The sequence below is a fragment of the Monodelphis domestica genome, chromosome 7 (genome assembly GCF_027887165.1).
Source record: "Monodelphis domestica isolate mMonDom1 chromosome 7, mMonDom1.pri, whole genome shotgun sequence".
NCBI lineage: Eukaryota > Metazoa > Chordata > Mammalia > Didelphimorphia > Didelphidae > Monodelphis > Monodelphis domestica.
Genome location: NC_077233.1, coordinates 148,469,246 through 148,491,669, shown reverse-complemented (window position 1 = coordinate 148,491,669; position 22,424 = coordinate 148,469,246). Strand labels below are relative to the sequence as shown.

Genomic DNA, 22,424 nt, shown 5'->3' with positions numbered 1-22,424 from the left:
GCTACTGTTGTTATCCATAAAGATTATAAGTATGTATATTTATATATAAGTATATTTAAATGCCTTACGGAATTGCCCAACATATGTTTCTTGCTCTTCTTGTTAAATCTTGGGTGGATGATGAGATACATAAATACAAGGCAGTATGTGTTGTATCATGGGAATATAACAAACTATGTAGATGGTATCCTGTAAGAGAGTACAATTAGGCATGTAACAGAGACCACTTCCTGAAGTAACCGAGAAACATATCATCACCAGCTTTTTAGGTATATCTTGTAATAATAGATTTCAGAAGTGATTAAAATTGCTTCATGTTTAGAGAATGATCAATAGTCCAAATTGGTTGTGATAGAGTTCAGTAGTCGTAGAAAAGGTTGAGTGAAAGTAGTTTAGGGTCAAATGTAATTATTAAATACAAAATTGATAAGAGTTTATATATACTTTATGGTGAAGGCATGTTAGGAACGATTAAAGATTTTTGAAATAGGTATTTCTTAGGAAGATTTTATTATGGCATTGTTTGGGCAGTATTTGAAGAACTGAAGAAGTCTGAAGCCAGAGATATATATTTACTTCTCAACTTTAAGGCAGTGAGATAAGGAGCTGAACTTAAGCTTGAATTTAGGACACCATTCTTTTCTCATTCTCCTACTTGTCTGACTGCTCCTTCTCTGTCTTCTTAGGTGCATCCTCTTCCACATCATGTCACCTAATTGTGGTTATCCCTCACGTTTCTGTTTTTAGCCCCCTTTTCTCCCTGTATACTACTCATCAGCTAACAGTATCATCAGTTTCCATGTTTGTTAACTATTTTATTTTATAATTTTATACCTCATTATATAACATTTGGACCAATCTGAAATTAAAGATCACAATGTCATTAACTTTCTTTAGAATGTAGAATATGTACCAAGTTAAATTCTGCTTTATATCTTCTGAGTACTGTTTGAATTGCTTTGTAAAATTGTACACAAATGTAAATACTCCTATATATGTATATATCTATCTGTGTAATGTTTACATAACTGATTAAAAATGTGAAGCATACATTAAAATTTCACTTTGTACAGCGAAAAAATGAAATATAAACATAAAAAGTTAAGAAAAGATCTCATCAGCTCCCATAACTTTTTATTTTCATCTTGATGCTGATAGTTCCTCAAGTCTATCCATCCTGCCCCCAAAATTCTGCTGATCTCCAGTCTCACTCACCTCTCTAAATGCCTTTCCGGCTTTCTCAAAATAAATTTCCAGTAGAGATCTTAAATTCAACATTGAACTTGTTATATCTACACACACACACACACACACACACACACACACACACACACACACACACACACACACACACACACACACACACACACAATTTCACCTTTGCCAACATCTCTTTATTGTTGCTCCTTTCTCTCCTTTAACACTGTTTAGTGCAGGTCCTCTTCATATTTCAGTAGTCTGCTGTTGAGCCTATCTGCCACAAATCTTTCCTTGCTCCAATCTATCCTCCCTTTAACCACCATTTGCCACCAAAAAGGGCAGAAGCTGCCATGTTTTGCCCCTTCTCAGTAAACTCTCTTGTCACCTTCACTATCAAATGCAAAATCCTCAATTTGGCATTCAAAACCCTTCATTATGTAATCCCCTTAATAAAAATGTATTAAGCATCTGCCTTTCAAGTACACAAAAGGGAAGATTGTCTTTGCCCTCAGGGAGCGTAATAGGGAAATACAGAATACAAAAGAAAGATGAGAATTGAGGAGAGGGTGAGAGAGTTGCATTCTGGAGGAAGAAGAGCTACTAGAAGGCATAGTGGGAAAATCAATCATAGTAGTTTTAAAATAGTGAGAAATGATGAAATATTTGTGCAGATCTCTCTCTTTAAATGGCAGTTTGGTATCCGTGGCCCCATCCTCCAGTCAGAATCAGAAGTTGGTGATGAGTTGAAATATGAAGGCTGATGAGAATTTACAAAATGACAGTCACTCCAATAATGAGCTTCCTAGGGCATGGTGGAGAAATCCCAAATTACTGCAGCCAATTAAGACCTTTCCAGTTGTCTTGTACCTTACTCTCTGACATATATTCTTAGATCCAGTGACTGTGGCATCTTTGCTGTTCTGTGAACAATAATGCTCCATATCTAGTCTCTAGGCATTTTTTCCATCCTTGGAATGCTCTACCCTCTTCTCTTATTGTCTTCCCTGGTTTCCTTTTTAAGTCCCAACAAAAATTGCATTTTCTGTAAGAAATCTTTCTCTCTTAACTCCAGTGCCTTCCTCCTGTTAATTATTTCCTAATTATCCTACACATAGCTTGTTTTTGTACACATTCATTCACTTGTCTCCCCCCATTTGACTGTAAGTTCTTTGAGGGCATATGCTATCTTTTGACATATTTTTTTTATCCTCATATCTTAGAAAGATGCCTGGCTCATTGAACATTTAATAAATGTTTATTGACTGAAACAGGGTAGTGATTAAGTAAACTGTAAGAAGGGATCATGTTCACATTTCCAGACTTAAATAAGGTTACACAGTCTGCAATTTCTATTATGCTCTTTGCAATTTCATAGAATCATAGAAATTTAGAAGGGAAGAATTTGAGACTCACAAATTTCGTTTAATCCTTTTCTATAGGAAAAGTAAGTAAAGGGTATAAACAATACTATTTGTTTGTATAGGACACTTTCGAAACTATTTTTCATTCATTTAGGCAAGGTATGGAGTTGAGCAGCCAGTAACGGAAATATTATTAACAACTTAAAATGATAGTATTTAAGAAGAGGCAACATCCCTGCTTAATAAACCAAAGGAAAAAAGTTTCTATATTAAAATTTTACTTCTAAGTAAGCAGAGTATGGGCAGTATTCTTTGGGTGCTAGAGATAAAGGGAGAAACTCCTACTCTGCGCCCTTGGCTGGCTACATCCAGAGGCAGTTTCAGGCTGCCACCATACTGGACAACATTTCCTAGAAACAATAACGAAATGGGGAAGGTGTCTTTGGTTTTTCATTTTCTAATCTTTGTACATATACTTCAGTATCTTGTATCATATCTTGTTTTTCCAAATTACATATAATATATACCTTTAAAACATGACTTGAACCACTTGGATTATTGCTATGTTAAGGGATAAACTAGTAAAACAGTATAGGTTGGTAGAAAAATTCCCAAGTAACCATTATATTTGGAAAACAATATAAAGGAAACTTGGAAATTTTGCCCTTACTTAGTGGTGTTGGTGTGTGGTTTTTTGTTTGTTTGTTTTTTGCCAATTTTATATCCATTGTCTTTATAATGGATGAATTCAGCCACCAGAATGGAGGAGGCTTTGCGTGTGTAGAGCACATGAAAAGTGCCTGGCTCTCCTAGGTTGGCCACAGACCATCCATTTCTCCTGGAGTATTCCAGTATGGAGATGGGCTAGTTTAACCAGTTTGCAATGTTATCCTAGGGCAGCCAGGGTGACAGCAAGAATGCCAAGAAAAAGAACAACAAGAAAACCAACAAGAATAAAAGCAGCATCAGCAGAGCCAACAAAAAGAAGCCCAGCATGCCGAATGTGTCCAATGATTTGTCTCAGAAGCTCTATGCCACCATGGAGAAGCACAAAGAGGTAATGGCACAAACTTACTTTGAAAGGAGGGTCAACCTACTAGTTAACCACCCCTGGCTAGAGACTAGAAATCTCTGTTTCTCTGTATATCATTGGATATCTTATAGCAAGCCCAGAAATATTGCAAGGCTTTGTTCTCTACTAAGATTCTAAAATTTGCATTTTGTTCCTTGGGTATGTGATGAGACCGCAAGTTTCCTAGAAACAATAACAAAATGGGGAAGGTGTCTTTGGTTTCCTTTTTTCTTTTCTTTTTTCTTCCCTCCTTCTCTCCCCTTCTATCTTAGACTCAATTCTAAGTATCTCTTCCAAAGCAGAAAAGTGATAAAGGCTAGGCAATTTGGGTTGAGATTTTCCCAGTGCCATATACTTAGGTAGTGTTTATTGGAACTTGGGACTTGTTATCTCTAGACCTGGCTCTCCATCCATTGAACCACCTTGCTGTCCAATGGCAAACTCATTTCAACCCTTACACTGCCTTATAGAGAGAAAGTACCCATTCACCCTAATCAAGTGTCACCAAGCAGCAGTGTAGTACATCATGGATAAGATAATTTCTTCTAAAAGTTAATTAGTAAATGAAAATTTACTAATTTTGGTGAACTACAAAGATAAATATTACATTAGGCCTGTTCTATAATACTTCCTTCTTTTCAAATGAAGAAACCAAGAATATAGTACATTTAAATAATATTCTTGAATTTCATGTCCTATTTAATACTGATGTTTAACTCACATTACTGTTCTCATTTAACTGTAGGTCTTCTTTGTGATTCATCTCCATGCTGGGCCTGTAATAAACACTCTGCCTCCCATTGTGGACCCTGATCCATTACTCAGCTGTGATCTAATGGATGGGCGTGATGCCTTCCTCACCCTAGCCAGAGACAAACATTGGGAATTCTCCTCATTACGTCGATCCAAATGGTCAACATTGTGCATGTTGGTAGAGCTACACACTCAAGGGCAAGATCGTTTTGTCTACACTTGCAATGAGTGTAAACACCATGTGGAAACCAGGTGGCACTGTACAGTCTGTGAGGTACGTAGTGAATCTTTTCCCCCCTCTCATCTCTAGAATGATTCTTTTACTAAATAGTCTGCCTTTTTGGTTTCTTGCTTCTTCCTTTCTGAGCAGAGCATTTACTTTACTTTTGGCAATAGTTATCTGTAAAATATTGATTTCATTGGAAAGAAGAGTTTAGGACTATCTCTAGCTACTCCCAACTAAATTTATTGAGTCTATATCATTAGTTTTTGTCTAGATCAGTCCTAAGTTGTCTTCTCTAAATGTATCTCATAAAGCTTATTTTAAATTTGTCTGGCAGGTTTCCTTAGAAATGCTATTACAAGGAAGACAGAGGTAGAGGTAGATAAGATGGTGAAACTTTTTCCTACTAGCTTTTGTCTTTGGGGATGGTCTATCTATATGTCAGTTTCACCAACTATACTAAGTATGATGTGAATGAAAAATAAAGACATTCATTCCTTAGGTACACTTTGTTACCAGTCTTTAAAACTGAAAGGGGAAGCATTTCTTAATTAGAAAATTTATTTCTGTAATCTCTAACTTATGACCAAAATTTCACTGAGGAATAGCACCTAATCTAAAACAACAATCCTATCAAAATATTAACTTCTCCTTGATGAATCTCTATTGTGTCTATATTCAAAGTCTTCCTTGTCCAAAGGTAGTAGGAATGAGTTGGACTATGAAGAGTACATAATTAGAGAATATTGAGACTATGAAGACATTATTATCTAATATACATTAGACTTAAGAAGTAAGATAGTACCTAATCTGACATTTTTTAGGTTTAGCATTAAAGTCTTCATTCTCTCATGACCACCCTCAAAGGTCATAAATCTAACATTCTAATACTATAAATGGGGCTTTGATTAAGACAGTTTCTGGTAGTATGACTTGTCCTTTAGGTGACACCTGCCTGTCCTTATTGCCAGATTGCCTATGGTTTTATTTAGCTCTAGCCTGCAGCAAGAAAGGGTAAAAATCAGAGTTGTTTCAGCAACTGCGGCATGGAACATTAGGCAGATTTCTGAGCATTTCTTCTCTATTTCTCAATAGTCATCTAGACAATCCCACCTTGCTGAGAACCCTTTCTCTCATCTTTGCCACCTCTATTATGAAGTAATATATATATATATAATGCTAATAAATGTGCAATGAGTTCCATATCTTTTAGTTTAAATTTCTCTATTCATAAAATGTGAGAGTTGAACTAGATGAACTCATAGGCTTACCAATAAGGTAATGGGAGAGAGGATAAATGTGTGGTGATAGATTTTTGGTGACGAATTGATTATACCCTAATGAAGATCGGACCCCTGGATTGAGGTGACAAGGTAATGCTAACTTGCAATATATATTATTCCAACATTTAAAATATATGCTTGAGGCACTGAACCACTTTTGTTACATTAGAATTCTTTGTAATATCCAAAAGATAGTAAAAATCTTGAATTATTAGATTCATATATATTTTGGGACAGTTATATTTTGTAAGTCTGAGAAGAAGATATATGTTGGTCATATTTTTCAACAGTAGTGGTATACTTGATATAATTGTCTAATGTGTCATACCACATACTGAGGTTAATTTTTTTTGTCTTTTTCTTTATTTAAAGGATTATGACCTTTGCATTAACTGCTACAACACTAAGAGTCATGACCATAAAATGGTTAAATGGGGTTTGGGCTTGGATGATGAGAGCAATAGCCAAGGAGAACAGCAGTCTAAAAGCCCCCAGGAATCACGGCGTCTGAGTATCCAGCGTTGTATCCAGTCCTTGGTCCATGCCTGCCAGTGTCGAAACGCAAACTGCTCTTTGCCCTCTTGTCAGAAGATGAAACGGGTTGTTCAGCATACCAAGGGCTGCAAGCGCAAGACCAATGGAGGCTGCCCAGTGTGCAAACAGCTCATTGCCCTTTGTTGCTACCATGCCAAACACTGCCAAGAGAACAAATGCCCTGTGCCATTCTGTCTCAATATCAAACACAAGCTCCGACAGCAGCAGATTCAGCATCGTCTGCAGCAGGCTCAACTCATGCGTCGACGAATGGCTACCATGAACACCCGCAATGTGCCTCAGCAAAGTTTGCCTTCTCCTACCTCAGCAACACCTGGTACCCCTACACAGCAGCCAAGCACCCCCCAGACACCTCAGCCTCCCCCTCAGCCTCAGCCTTCACCTGTAAGCATGTCACCAGCTGGCTTCCCCAATGTGGCCAGAACACAACCCCCAACTACAGTCTCCACTGGAAAACCTACCAACCAGGTGGCAGCACCACCTCCTCCTGCCCAACCACCTCCAGCTGCTGTGGAAGCAGCTCGTCAGATTGAGCGAGAAGCTCAGCAACAGCAACATCTGTATAGAGTCAATAGCATCAATAATGGCCTGCCTCCAGGGCGCACAGGCATGGTGAGTCAAGCTGTGGGGCCAGTAAACCAGATGCCTCAAGTTGGCATGAATGTTCCCCGACCAAACCCAGTGACTGGGCCGGTAATGTCTAATATGCAGCCAGGCCAATGGCAACCAGCTCCAATCCCCCAGCAGCAGCCGATGGCAGGAATGCAGAGACCTGTCATGCCCATGCCAGCACAGCAGACAGTTGCTGGGCCAAGGATGCCAGGAGTGCAGCCCCCACGGAGTATCCCACCTAATGCCTTGCAGGATTTGTTACGGACATTGAAATCCCCCAGTTCACCACAGCAACAGCAACAGGTGTTGAATATTCTCAAAGCAAATCCTCAACTCATGGCAGCTTTCATAAAGCAGCGAACAGCTAAATATGTGGCTAACCAGCCTGGAATGCAGCCCCAAACCAGTATCCAGCAGCAAACTGGAATGCAACAGCCCATCATGCATACCCAGCCTGCTTTACAAAACATGAGTGCAATGCAAGCAGGAGTTCAGAGGCCTAATGTCCCACCTCAGCAGCAAGGAATGGGAGGCATGAATCCCCAGGGACAGGCAATAAACATCATGAACACAGGGCACAATCCTGGCATGGCAAGTATGAATCCACAGTACAGAGAAATGATTAGGAGGCAGTTGCTACAACAACAGCAGCAGCAGCAGCAGCAGCAGCAGCAACAACAACAAGGAGGTGCTGGGATGGCTGGTGCAATGGCAGGGCATAGCCAGTTCCAACAGCCTCAAGGACCTGGGGGTTATCCCCAAGCCATGCAGCAACAAAGGATGCAACAACATTTATCCATACAGGGCGGCTCCATGGGCCAGATGGCTCAAATGGGACAACTGAGCCAAATGGGCCAGCCTGGCCTGGGGGCAGATGGCACCTCCAACATTCAGCAAGCACTGCAGCAGCGAATTCTCCAACAACAGCAGTTGAAGCAGCAGATAGGGTCCCCAGGCCAGCCTAATCCTATGAGCCCACAGCAGCATATGCTCTCAGGACAACCACAGGCATCTCATCTCCCTGGCCAACAGATAGCCACCTCCCTTAGTAACCAGGTGCGGTCTCCAGCCCCTGTCCAGTCTCCACGTCCCCAGTCCCAGCCACCACATTCCAGCCCATCACCAAGGATACAGCCCCAGCCTTCACCACATCACGTCTCTCCCCAGACTGGTTCCCCCCACCCAGGACTTGCAGTTACCATGGCTAGCTCCATGGATCAGGGACATTTGGGTAACCCCGAACAGAGTGCAATGCTTCCGCAACTAAACACCCCAAACAGGAGTGCTTTGTCCAATGAATTATCCCTGGTTGGTGATACCACAGGAGACACACTAGAAAAATTTGTGGAGGGTTTGTAGCATTATGGGAGCATCACCTTTTTTTTTTTCCTTTTCATGTTCTTGGACATTTTGTACTGAAAATCCAGTCATCTAGGTTGTTTTTGATCCTAGATGGAACTGCTACTTCCAAGCCATGGAAGGACGAATTGCTGTTTAAAAGACACAATACAAAGAATATATTTTTTGTTAAAACCAGTTGATTAAATATCTGGTCTCTCTCTCTTTTTTTTTTTGTTTGTTTTGTTATTTTTTGTTTTGTTTTGTTTTTGTTTTTTTTTTGTTTTGTTTTTTGGGGATGGGATATGTGGGAGGGGTGGTTTTGTTTGGATTCTTTTTTTGTCATTGATGGTGACTCATGTCTTTTTTTTAAGTGGGGAAAACAAGTTCATTATATTCATATTTTTTATTTGTATTTTCAAGACTTTAAACATTTGTGTTTAAAAGTGAGAAGAAAAAAATAATATTCAGAAACTGATTCCTGAAATAATGCAAGCTTATAATGTGTCCCGGTAACTTTCTGACATGTTCCGGGAAGATTTTTTTTTTCTATAGTGAACTCTGCGGACGTTCCAAGTATTACCCCTGGAAGATAGGAATTGACTCTTGCGTGCACACACATACATGTACACAAACACCACATACACACACACACACACACACATACACACACACACACACACACACACCTATACATACTGGCTTATGCCAAAATCCTTGTCTTGCAGATGTAGAAATTGTTGCTTTGTTTCTCTGATAAAACTGGTTTTAGACGATAAAATAGGGATGATCACTCTTAGACCGTGCTGATTTTAATAGAGAAGAAGCATTCTTTTCTTTCTTCTATGTGAAACTTGAAATGAGGAAAAGCAATTCTAGTGTAAATCATGCAAGCTCTATAATTACTATAAATAAGCAAATCCAAGAAGATTCAATCACTGTATAGAATGGTAAAATACCAACTCATTTCTTACTTATTATATCATATTGTTAAATAAACTGTGTGCAACAGACAAAAAGGGTGGTCCTTCTTGAATTCATGTACATGGTATTAACACTTAGTGTTTGGGGGTTTTTGTTATGAAAATGCTGTTTTCAACATTGTATTTGGACTATGCATGTCTTTTTTTCCCATTGTATATAAAGTACTGCTTAAAATTGATATAAATTACTGAAGTTTTTAACATGTATTCTGTTCTTTAAGATCCATGTAAGAATGTTTAAGGTTTTTATTTATTTATATATTTTTTTTGGATTCTGTTCTTTGTAAGACATGATTCTGGTTATTCACTCATAGAAGCAGCCTGGGGCATTGGTAGTGGTGGCGTGATATGTGACATATTTAGGTAACATGTCCAGTGAAGAACAGCCTTTTTTAGAGTATTTCCTTGGGAATGAGTGAAGCAAGGTCAGTCTATATCCCATACAGTTAATGCTTACAGGTATTCATAAAGTCATATAATAGATGAATGACCATTTCTTTAAAAGGGCCTTGGATGAATCTTTTTCTTTTTCTTTTCTTTTTTCTTTCTTTTTTTTTTTTGACCCATCCTACCTCCTTTCTTAGCCCTTATGAAATACTGGATGAAGAGCCTGAATCCAGTTGCTTAGTGTATGGGTGGTAGTCCTTGTTCCTATTATAGAAGGTCCAAGCCTGGTTTCATAAGCAACCAGAAAACTGGAGGAAGGTTTACTTTAGGTGTTGTCCTTGGTTCCCAACTGTTCTACCCGACCATTTGACTTAAAAATAGTACTACCTGTATTAAAGGTGGTAATTGCAGACTCTACCTCCAGAGCTTACCCTGATCCATTATTATAGTTGGTTCTTGCTGATCTGGCCCAGGCTAAATCCCATATTCTTATGGAAATGTTCTGTATCTGTTAGGAACTGAGCCAAAGGAGTAAGTTTCTCTAGTCAGAGAATTTGCTAATGGAAGTTCACCTTTCTTCCTACCAATAATTCTATAACTGGCCCCAGGCCAATAATGTGATTAAACATGGCCATCCCAGTACTATGGGAACACCCCTGTACCCATCCAAGTGGCCCTGTTGATCCCCATTAGGTCCAATTTTCAGATGCTCATAATGAGTGGGTTGATCATTTTAATTCCATGATTACTGTAAAAATTGCATATACTTCAGAGAAGGATCACCAATGGAGAGATTTCAAGTTAGACTAATCTTGTTTAGTCTGCTGCACCATAGGTTGCTAATGACTTGAATTCTGTTTCTCCTAATATCCCCAGTCCCTAAATGAAATGGGAATTCTAGATCAAGTGGGTTTTCTGTGGAATAAAAATCATGGCCCAAATATACTCCTTTTGGCCCTCTTGTTTCTGGAGATATTTTCAAAATGCTTTGTTTCAGAATCTAAATCTGAGGAAACTTTCCCAGTAGCTAAAACCTTGCAATCCACTTTTGCACAGTGTTCCATGATTTGAGTTTTAATAATGTAGATTAGTTGAACTAGACTTGCATCAGATGAGAATGCAGGACATCTCCCCCAAATACCCTAAATCCCCACTGATATAAACAATGCTTATTAGCAGTGCTTAGCTTGCTTAATTTTTACATATATTAGCCCCTGCCAGTATTACCTTTTTACTAGTGGGACAGTATCAGACAGTATGTTAAAACAACAAAGATAATTGTAGCTGGTGAATTGTGAAACTGGAGAGCTATTTGGCCCCATACTGTGAATATGGCATACTCCCACCTTGTTTAGCCTTTTTAACCTGTTAAATGAAGAGCATTTCTGTTAAAAGTTTTTCTGCAATTCGAAACTCTTTGTACCAACTTCAACATCTTGGATTCCTCATCCCATGCAACTGTCTTAAGCAATCAAGATGTCAAAAGATGGGGCTGAGGGTATGGTCAGTGGACACTAACCCTGAGCTTGTCAGAAGGAAATTGCTGTTAGAAAGATGGAAAGCCCCAATGCTGTGTCTCATGCTGTATACTTAAAAGGGGGGAGGGGGGGAGAAAGTCCTATATTTGTGATCAAAAAGAGGAAACTTGAAATGTGCTGGTGTTTATAATAAAAGCTGGTAAAACTGCTTGGATTCAAGGATGGTTCCGATTGGCTAGTGACCTTTAGAATTAGTTTAGTCATTGAGTCAAAAGATTTCTAAGGAACTCAAGTTGAGTTTCTCCAGTGTACATGTTGATGGTGTGTTTTGTTTCTTTTGGTGGTTATGGGTTTTTTGTTTTGTTTTGTTTTATAAAAGTAGTTAGAATTTTTGAAGTTGACTATAGAATGAAGATCTTTCCTGGGAAGCATTGGTTGGAGAGGCTTAGATCTTATTTAGATCTAAATTAGAGAAACATAAACCTCTACTTCTCCATAAAAGGGAATTATAATAGGACTGGAGCTAAAGCTTACCCTTTTTTTTTTTAATTACAAAAATGTATTACATCTCAAAATCTGATATTTAGGTGAACAGTCAGTGCGATACCTAAAGTGGTTCAATTAAAAACATTTACAGTTCTTATGGAACCAAAGCAAATCCATAAGCAACATTTTACCTTAGTAAATAGAAACAAACAGCAGTATTCTGAGCAAATAACATTTACTCAGTTTGGAGCAAGAACCCAAGTATTTATGAAAGATGCAAAAGGATATTTAAATATTATTTGTAGAGGCAAGATGATAAAACACCTTTCTTCAGAAAGGGCAAATCTACATTTTAGATTTTTAGAGAAATAGAACTCTTAAATGTATAGAAACCAGGCAATTGATTGATAATTCCTGAGAATGTGTAGCTGAGAAAGATTTGTAAAATTAGTTTGTGCAAATGATGCTTTTAAAACATTTAGTTTTAATATTTCTTCAGCAAATTTTTCCTTAACTAGTACAAAAAAACAAAGGACTAGTACAGTCCTTTTCTTAGCTATTACTCATGCAGATTAATAGGTTTGGAACTAATAAGATGCTTCTGAATTCTTAATGAAATATTCTTAAAATTTCTGAATGTTATAAGCATTTTAATCGTTTTTAAAAGATACCTTTTTACATCACATTCATAAATTAATTTTTTGTTTACCTGGTGAAGAGTTACTTGTAACACATTTTAAACGAGAAAGAAGTTCAGGTTTTACAGAATTTTAATAGAAAAAGAAATCTAGCTCTTTAAGATATGGTGCTGCTTTATCTACCAACTAGACTCAAGGATAAGACAACAGCTCTGTAAGACGAAACTTTTTGTTAATAGTATTGAGAGACTTTTCAGGAATTAAGTTTTTCTAGATCAGATCAAATATAGCCATGTTTTAAAATATATATAAACAGAAAAATCTGTAAAAAACAAGTAAGAGTTATCACCGGCTGTTTGAGAAGTCTTAGTGCTAAAGCTCAAAACTGTACCAAAGACTTTTGGGAATCTTGTATGATGGAAGTCAAAGCATCTACATCTACTTCTAGTTCTGCCATTGACATGCCGGACATTAAAGTAGCTTACTAACCTGAGTTTCTGATTCCTCATCTGTGAAGTGGAGAGTTGAATTGAAATAGACTTCCTTTCACATAGAACACTACCATTCTCTGATCCTTTGATTATTTTCTCAGCTTTAGTCCCATTTTCATATTGCCTGCCATGTTCCCTTTTTCTGGATTTTTCTATCATTTTTCTCATAGTCAACCCAAAGTAGCAATTGAGCCAGAAGACAAGGTTACCTTGATTCATTGTTAAGGGGGAGAGAACTTCCTTTTCCCCCTTCTCAATCCCTGAGTAAAAGTGTAGATTTATTAGTAGAGAACTCAGAAGAAGAAAGTTACAGAAGCAATAAATAGGATACAGTTCAATGAAATAATCTCTGCTTTCAAGACATATGTAATGTCAGATTCCTGAGCCGAGGGAACTTTTTTTTTTGCATTTGTGGTTCTTTGTGGGGAAGAAACTGTGGAACTGAGGATCAGAGTGCTAAAATAAACAATGAAGAATGAATAGGCCTAAAAATTGCAACAGTAAAGTGCTCAAGGTTAATTATGGAAGAACTTGATTGCTTTCTTTATGGAATTCATTGGAAATGAACACCTAAAAGGAACATGAAAATCCAAGCTTCTAAAAAGAAAGTCTTTGCACTTAATTGAAGATTTCTTATAGCAATGAGTCCTGCCCTTTTTTGTGTCATGGACTCCTTTGGCACTAGTGAAACCAATACAGCCCTGCTTAATGTTTTTAAATACATAATGGAAAACTGAGTATTAATGAAGTAAACTGTATTGAAACAGTATAGCAATATACTGGGGAGGGAGGCAGAAGGTTCATAGACCCCTACCCCTGATTAAAAACTGTCCAAGAAGGTTTTGTGAGGATCCTTAGCAGTGTATAAAATGGGGGCCTCAGTCCAGAGCACTAATATGGGTGTGTAGGAAGATCTTGAAAAGGGCATGCAAAGAGAGGGAATTTGTAGCAAAACTAAACAAAAGCCCCAGTTCTCATGCTCATATTCAGAGAATCTTCAATTTGGACTGAAATAGAATGAAAATTCTTTTCACCTGAACTTAAACCACAACTCTATAGGAGTTGCCTAGTCACATAGATGAATCTGAGGATAATTGTGGGAGATGGGGACGATAACAAAACATTTGACTTGCCACAAGTGTGTCATCAGTGGCACAAATGCTATTAATTACCATCTTACACATGAGAAAAGAGTCCAGGGATGTGGCTATCCATGGCTACTACCCAGTGCTATACAGTAAGATCATAGGACTCTTGAGTATCACAGACCAAGAAACTTGTTTAGAAGTTAGAAGATTTGTATTCCAACGAAGTGAAAGTGTGTGTGTGTGTGTGTGTGTGTGTGTGTGAATACATGGTATTAATGGGATAGATGGGGAGAGGGCCCTGAATGTACGGGTGATCACAAGAGGTAGACAAAATCATCTTTTGGGTGTCAACCTTCAGGATCCTCAGATGATGTTCCATAAAAATGTTAACATTTCAAAGTATTTGGATGTTGCTAATTCGCATATACCACTTCATTGTCAAAAAGTGCTTTCTTTTCAACTACCATTTAATGATTAAGGAAAGAGGTTAGAGAAGGTGAATTGAATCTAAGCTTTAAGCTCATGCCCATTACACCATGTTGAAGTTGAAAAGGGATCAAGTCCCAAATGCAATGAACAGTATAGTTATCCCCTTCCAACTTCCAACCCATTGTCATTTCAGTATATCTCAAGTCGACATAAAAAGTCAAATGGCAATTTGAGGGGGAAGTTTTGTGGAAGCTGCAGGTGACTATCAGTAGATACAACAAAAAGTTTAGAAATTCAGAAATGCATACTTAACCCAAAATTCACAATAAGGGACTGTAAGATTTTTTTTCTCTTTAATTATCATTTTATACTGATTTTTCCAGATCACAGGGGTACTGACTAACCCCCATGATGTGGAAATAAGAGATTGCTTTGTAGGAAGCAATAGTTATCATGTCCCATGTATCAATTTCATATCCAGCTGGAAAAATTGGTTCTTGCCATCCCTCTATGGAAATCATGTACAACTAGACTGCCATGCCCAAAAATCTAAAGTCTATGTCATCAAAGAACATGTAGAAAGGGTAGTTACCTTGTTGATGCATTATTCAAACAGGAAGTTCAGATAATCTCATTGTTGACTAGATTTGTTAGTTTTATCCCATAATTTTCAGATTGTGTGAGGGAGTTGTGTCAAGTTAGTTAATAAACAGAATCAGATGGTAAGAGGATCAGTACATTTTTAACTCATCCATATATATCTGTAGCACTGAGCAGTGAAAATGTGTCTTCCTACTCTCCACTCCCCAAAACAAGGTCTGAAAAAGTTAAGAAAATACGGATGGACCTTTGTTTCTAAGAGAAGTTTGAGAGTTTGTTTGTTTTTTTAAACCCCTATCTTCCTTCTTGGAGTCAATACTGTGTATTGGCTCCAAGGCAGAAGAGCGGTAAGGGCTAGGCAATGGGGGTCAAGTGACTTGCCCAGGGTCACACAGCTGGGAAGTGTCTGATACCAAATTTGAACCCAGGACCTCCAGTCTCTAGGCCTGGCTCTCAATCCAATGAGCCACCCAGCTGCCCCCGAAGTTTGAGGTTTTAAAGGTCAAGATAATCCATCTGTATCCTCTATCCATGAGACAAACTATAGGTTTCCCATTTAGCTGTATGCTATAATCTAAGCAAAAGGCATTCTTTACTGGGTTTTCCTTGTGTGAATGACTCATTCATATACTCTTAAGTTGGTCACTAAGCATTTATCAATCACTGTGTGCCAAGAATTTAACTATAAGCTAGTGGAATGCGAAAAAATAATAATTTTTTAAAAAATAGTCCTTCTATACAGGAACTGGGGAACAGGGTGACCCAGCAGCCCTATTGCTTTCATCCCAGAGTGGGATTACAGATTCCACTCCTGGAGTTGAAGCAGGTATGGGCCTGCAGCTTTGTTGGTCTGACTCCAGAGCTGATTAGGATTAGATTCAGCCCACCAGCATAGAGGAGAAGTAGTTTGGCAGTTTTGTTATTCTGACTCCAGAGTGGTATCAAAGATACTGTCCAGGAGCAAGTTAGGTAGAGGCTATAGTGCTAATTTACCTCTCTACTGCTCTGAATCTGAGAAGACTTGCAGTTAGCTGATAACCCAGGATCAGCAACTGCCTAGTAGAGTCGTGCCCAAGGACAAGCCTTGTGTTACTTAGACCCAAACCAGGGACTAAAGTTTGAAAAGCTCAGTTCAGGAAGGCAGAAATCAGACCATTCCCGAGATCAGATGGCTAAGGGACCTGCTCTGTGGCCTAAGAATGAAGTGACAAAAACTCAGATAAGAGAGGCCAGGATTATACAGGACTATAACATTAGACCAAAAGTACATAGAGCTGAGTCTCAACACAAAACCCCGATCTGGAGAGTTATACTAACAAGATGAGTAAGCAAAATAGTTACTCTAATGCCAGCTATGCCCAAGAAACAAACAGATGAGACTAATTCCAAAATACTACAAGCGAAGCTTCAAAGAAAAAAAAACATTGATCACAAGGTCAACTAGAATTCCTAGGAGAAATAAAGGAAGTGTTATTTAAAGAATTAAAATTATGTTAATGAAGTTAAAGTGATAGATGAAATAATTAGGAAAAAAATGAAAGTTTTGGAGGAAAAACTTGGAAAGAGTTGACACATTAGCACAAAAAGGGTAACAAAACCTTACCCAAATGAGGCTTATTCAATGGCTTATTAGAATGGATCAAACATAAATTAATGACTGAGAAAAATAACAACAAAGTCAAAAGACTGGGGAGGGGGGGAATGGAAGGTAAGTCATCTCAAAGCAAAAGCAACCTTTAAAAAAAAGAAATAAAATTTTTAAATACTATTTTCCTAATTACATGCAAAAACAATTTTTAACATTAAAAAGGTTTTTTTGAGTCCTGAATTCTCACCCTATCTCCTCCCCTTGCCCTTCCCTAAGATAGTAACCAGATATACATTTTATATGTGCAATCATGTAAACCATTTTCCCATATTAATCCTTTTGTGGAATAAAGCTCAAAACAAAAGACAACAAGAACAAATGAAGAAAGAAAGTGAAATATAGTATGTTTTGATCTGGATTCGAGCTATCAGTTCTTTCTCCAGAGGCAGATGGCAAGTCATTTGCAACTGTTCATTATACAATGTTGCTGTTGCTATGTATGCTGTTCTCCTGGTTCTGTTCACTTTACACAAGTTCTTGTAAGTCTTTCCAGATTTTTCTGAAATCATCCTTTTCATCATGAACCACAGCACAACAGTATTCTATTACAAACATATACCTGTTCAGCTATTCTCCAGTTGATGGGCATTTCTTCATTTTTCCAATTCTTTTGCTACCAGAAAAGAGCTGTTTAAATATTTTTGTGCAAAGTCCTTTTTCCTTTTTATATCTTTGGTGTATATATACTTAATTGTGGTAGTTCTGGATCAAAAGATAGGCATGGTTTTATAGCCCTTTAGGCATAATTCTAAATTGCTCTCCGTAATGGTCGAACCAGTTCACAACTCCCCAAACAGTGCATTAGTGTCTCAATTTTCTCACATTCCCTCAAAATCCATCATTTTTCTTTTTGGTCATAATAATCAATCTGACATATGTGAGGTCCTGTGGAGTAATTTTAATTTGCATTTCCCTGATAAAGATTTAGAGCACTTTTTTTTCACATAATTGTAGGTAACTACTTTATCTGAAAACTGCTTGTTCATATCCTTTGACCATATTAATTGAGGAAGGACTTGTTTCCTTATAAATTTGGCTAATTTCTCTATGTATTTGAGAAATGAAGCCCTTATTAGCAAAACTTATAAAAATGTTCAGTTATGATTATGTTGCCTTTCCCTCCACCATATTTCACTACTCTTTCTCTCCTTTTACTGTTCATCCTCAAAAGTGTTTTGCTTCTACTACAAATGTCTAATCCCAAATGACTGTTGAATCAATTCTGACAAGAGTAAGCTTCAAGTGTTCCCCTCCCCACCTCCATCATCTTGTTCTCTACTATAAAAGCTCCTTTGTAACTCTTTTATGTGAGATAATTTACTCCATTCTACCTTTCCCTTTCTCCCAATGGATTCCTCTTTCTCACCCCTTATTTTTAATATTTTAAGTGTCATCCCATCATATTCAACTTATAACCACGCCCTCAGTCAATGTGTACTTGAAACTGCTCTAATAATGATAAAGTTCTTAGGAGTTACAAGTATTATCTTCCTATGTAGGGATGTAAACAGTTTAACATTGAATCACTTGTGATTTCTCTTTCCTATATTACCTTTTTATGCTTCTCCTGAGTCTTGTATTTGAGAGTTAACTTTTTGGTTCAACCAATCTAATCTTTGTGTTCAGAATGCTCTATTTTACTGAATTCCACCTTGAATGATTATACTCTTTTTTTCCCTGGATAGATGATTCTTACTTGTAGTCTTATATCCTTTGCTCTCTAGAATATTATATTCCAAGTCCTCTGATCCTTTAATACAGAAGTTGCTATATCTTATGTTATCCTGACCATGGATCCACAACACATGAATTGTTCTCCTTTAACTGCTTTCAATATTTTGGGAGCTCTAGCATTGGCTATAATATTCCTGGGAGTTTTCCTTTAAAGATCACCTTTAGGGATCTGTGGGTTCTTTCAAATTCTATTTTACCCACTGGGTAGTTTTCCTTGATAACTTCTTGAAAGATAATTTCTTGGCTTCCTTGTTCATGGCTTTCAAATAGTCCAATAATTCTTAAGTTATCTCTCCTAGATCGGTTTTCCAGGTCAATTGTTTTTCCAATAAAATACTTCACATTTTACTTTTATTTTTTTCCTCCTTTTGATTTTGTTTGATTGTTTATTGATGTCTCATGGAATCATTAACTTCCACTTATCTAATTCCAATTTTTAAGGTATGATTTTCTTTAATGAACTTGTGTACCTTCTTTTTCATTTGGCCAATTCTACTTTTTAAGAAGTGGGGGGAGGGGCAGCTGGGTGCTCAGTGGATTGCGAGATAGGAGGGCCTAGGTTCAAATTTGGCCTCAAATACTTCCCAGCTGTGTGACCCTGGGCAAGTCACTTGACCTCCATTGCCTAGCCCTTACCACTCTTCTGCCTTGGAACCAATACACAGTATTGATTCCAAGATGGAAGGTAAGGGTTTTTTAAAATAAGTTTTAAAAAAATAGGTTGATTTCTTCAAAAAATTTTTGTACATCTTTTCCCAGGTGGCCCGTTCTGCCTTTTTATTGAGGAGTTCTCTTTGGGGGATTTTTGTGTTTCTTTCTACCATTTAGCCTATTCTTTTTTAAAAAGTTATTTTCTTTGTAATTGTTTGTGCCTCCTTTACCAAGTTCTCCACTTTTTTTTCATGATTTTCTTGTATTGCTCTCATCACTTTCCCCAATTTTTCCTTTACTTCTCTCATTTGCTTTTTTAAAAAACTCTTACCTTCTGTTTTAGTAACAACTCTAAGACAGAAGGGCAAGGGCTAGGCAAACAGAGTTAAGTGACTTTCCCAGGTCCACACAGCTAAGAAATATCTGAGACCAGGTTTGAACCTAGATCCTTTTGACTATAAATCTAGTTCTCTATTCACTGTGCCACCTAGTTACCACCCTACCCCTTCTTATTTGATTTTTAAAAATTCTTTTTGACATCTTCCAGGAATTCTTTTGGGGCCCGAGACCAATTCACATTTTTTCAATGAGGCTTGAGATGCAGCAGTTTTGACTTTATGTTTTTATCTTTCTTGTCTTCATATACCTTTCTATGGTGAATTTCTTTTTGTTTGTTTGCTGATTTTTCAAGCCTTTTTCTTGACTCTTAACTTTAAAAAATGTTAAGATTGGTTTCTGTTCTTACGGGAGAGGGGGCATAATCCTAAGCCTCAGGCTTTTTGTGTAGCTGCTTTCTGAGTGAGTTCTGGGGATCTATAAGTTTCAGTTCTCTTGGGTGATATGATCCAAGGAGAGATGTGTTTACTATCTTCTTGTCTGTGCTGTGGTCTGTGAACAACCACAATGACTCTTTTCTGCCCTAAAACTGTGACCATAGTCCTAGGTTCCCTCCAGCCACAAACGCACAGGTGTTAGAAATCCTCTCCCTGGGACTGGGACTAGGATCTGCATATGTCAATGCAATAGAATATTTCTCCCAGTGCCAGCAAAGAGACCTTTTTAATCACCTACCAAGTTGTCCAACTCCATTACTATCTGTGGGATAGGAGTTCTGGAAGCTACTGTAACTGATTTAGCTGTCCCCAAGGTATGCACTGGCTTGCCCAAGTGGGGCCTACCCTGATGCACTGGTCTATGCTCCACTCCTACTCCATGTGACAGACCTTTCCTGCTGTGGGTTTTTAAATTAATAATAACTATTATATTTTATAAAGTTTTATTAATAATAACTAAAGCAAGAGAACTACCTGATTTCAGCCTGGTCGCAGGTGCAAAAGAGGAAGAGGGAGGAGTTCCAGCCACTTATATACAATCACACAAAATGTGGGGACACAGGAAAAGGAAAAAGCATTCTAGTTATACAGAAAAGAACTTTGGGTAAAATAGTTTTGTTTTAGGGGTTTAAGAATTTCTAACTATACACTGTCAGTTTTCTAAGTTGTCTTGAGAGGAATATTGTTTCACCCCATTTCATTTTAAGACATTAGCATAAACTTATTTAGAGAGAAATTTGGTAGAGACCAGGCAGACCTCTGCCCTTTCTCTTCCACTTGGCTTCCCAAGGAGAAACAATTTAATTATCAGTGGGAGAGCTTAAAGCCATAATAAAAAAATATCCTGGATATCATATTCCAAGAAATCATGAAATAAAACTGCCTGGGCCTATAAGAACTGGGAAATAAAGTGAAGTGAAACAGAATCAACCTGTCACCTCCCAAAGGAAACCCCAAAAGGAAAACTCCCAGGAACATCCTAGTGTGGTGAAAATTTATTAGTAGAGATGCCAAAAAATAAAGCAGTCTCCAAGCCAAAAAGAAAGAGGTTTGTTGTTTTTTTAAAGCCTTACCTTCTGTCTTAGTATCAATACTGTGTATTGGTTCCAAGGTAGAAGAATGGTAAGGACTAGGCTATGGGGGTTAAGGGACTTGTCCGGGCTCACACAACTAGGAAATGTCTCAGGCCAGATTTCAACCTAGGACCTCCCATCCCCAGGCCTGGCTCTCAATCCACTGAGCCATCCAGCTGCCCCCCAAATAGGTTTATTTAGAGAGAGCCAGTCTCACAATAAAGCCAGACTCCAGGCATCAACCAAAGACCCTGAGCCTTGTGAGTGACCTCCGTATATACCCAAAAACTTGCACTATGGTATGAAAAATTTTCAGATTTGTATAGTTCCCCAAGAATCAGAGATATTAATAGTTTCTTGAGAATCACACAGACTTCCCTAAAGAATCATATATCCCTATAATTCCTCAGGCATCAAGTAAAATCAGATGGCATGGGTGTGCTTGAACCACAACTTTATATATTATGTGTGATTTTAGAAGTGGATTCTTTCAGAACTATGCTTACACAAAATACATAATTTAGACACAGATAGAATTACATCTTGATTATTTTTAGAAAAGTTTAAGATTTATGATCACGAAATAACTAAATTAGGAAAAACTGCTGATCTAATATAACACAATAACTGCATTTTGGAAAATCTGCTGATACTGATATAATAATGAGGGTTAGGGGAAGGGGATTTCACATTCACACTAGGCAAAATCCAAAATTTCCAGGTTAAAGAAAAAGTACAAGCACAAAGAAAGACTTCAAGGACTGAGAAGCCAGTCAGAATCAAAGAAGATTTAGTAAGTACTACTTTAAACCAGGGGAAAACTAGGAATGTGAAATCCAAAATGTCAAAGATAGAGGCAAACCAAGAATACCTGACCCAGCAAAACTGAGTATAAATCTTACAATAGAAGAAATGGATTTTTAATGAAATAGAGGATACTTCCAAGCATTCATAATGAAAGACCAGAGCTGAAGAGAAACTCTGAAATACAAACACAAGAGTCAATAAAAATATAAAAAGTTACAAGTGAGTATGAGAAAGGACTAAGCAAGGAAGAAATTATTACATTCTAAAAGGAGATATATAAATATCTCCTCAGAGCCCCTATGGTCATTAGCGTTTATGGAGAAAGTTAAGACGGAAGCACTGAAAATAGTTTTGTTATATTTTAATAATTTTAAAAGGGGAAAGGAACACTGTGGTGAACAAAGGACAAGTAAAGGTGGGAGGATTTATCTCCTCTAATTTGAAAGGGCAAGTAGAAAATTACCCAATCAAGGAGAAAAAGGCAGGGGAAACTTCACTTGAACATCACTTTCATCTGAGCCATTCAAAGATGATAAGGGAGAGAAAGAGAGAGGTTCGAATAGAGAGAAGGCTAGAGGGAAAGTCATGCAGAAATACGTTCAACTCAATAGGGAAATAGAAAACAAAATTGGAAGATTGTTCATTCTTTGTTTTTAAGAGGACCAGTGACATAATAGAGTAACATTTTGACTTAAACAGCA

General features: G+C 37.7%; 1 protein-coding gene across 4 annotated transcripts in view; it reads left to right on the top strand.

Moving 5' to 3' along the window:
* CREBBP (CREB binding protein) overlaps positions 1 to 11,464 on the top strand; it is a 165,424-nt gene extending 153,960 nt beyond the window's left edge. For all 4 annotated transcript variants that reach the window (XM_001363599.4, XM_007499077.3, XM_007499078.3 and 1 more), the window contains exons 29-31: positions 3,457 to 3,618; positions 4,379 to 4,660; positions 6,265 to 11,464. In XM_001363599.4, the coding sequence (XP_001363636.1) occupies positions 3,457 to 3,618; positions 4,379 to 4,660; positions 6,265 to 8,418 (2,598 nt within the window). In that variant the 3' untranslated portion in view covers positions 8,419 to 11,464. The remainder of the gene's footprint in view (positions 1 to 3,456; positions 3,619 to 4,378; positions 4,661 to 6,264) is intronic.
* Positions 11,465 to 22,424: the final 10,960 nt, after the last annotated feature.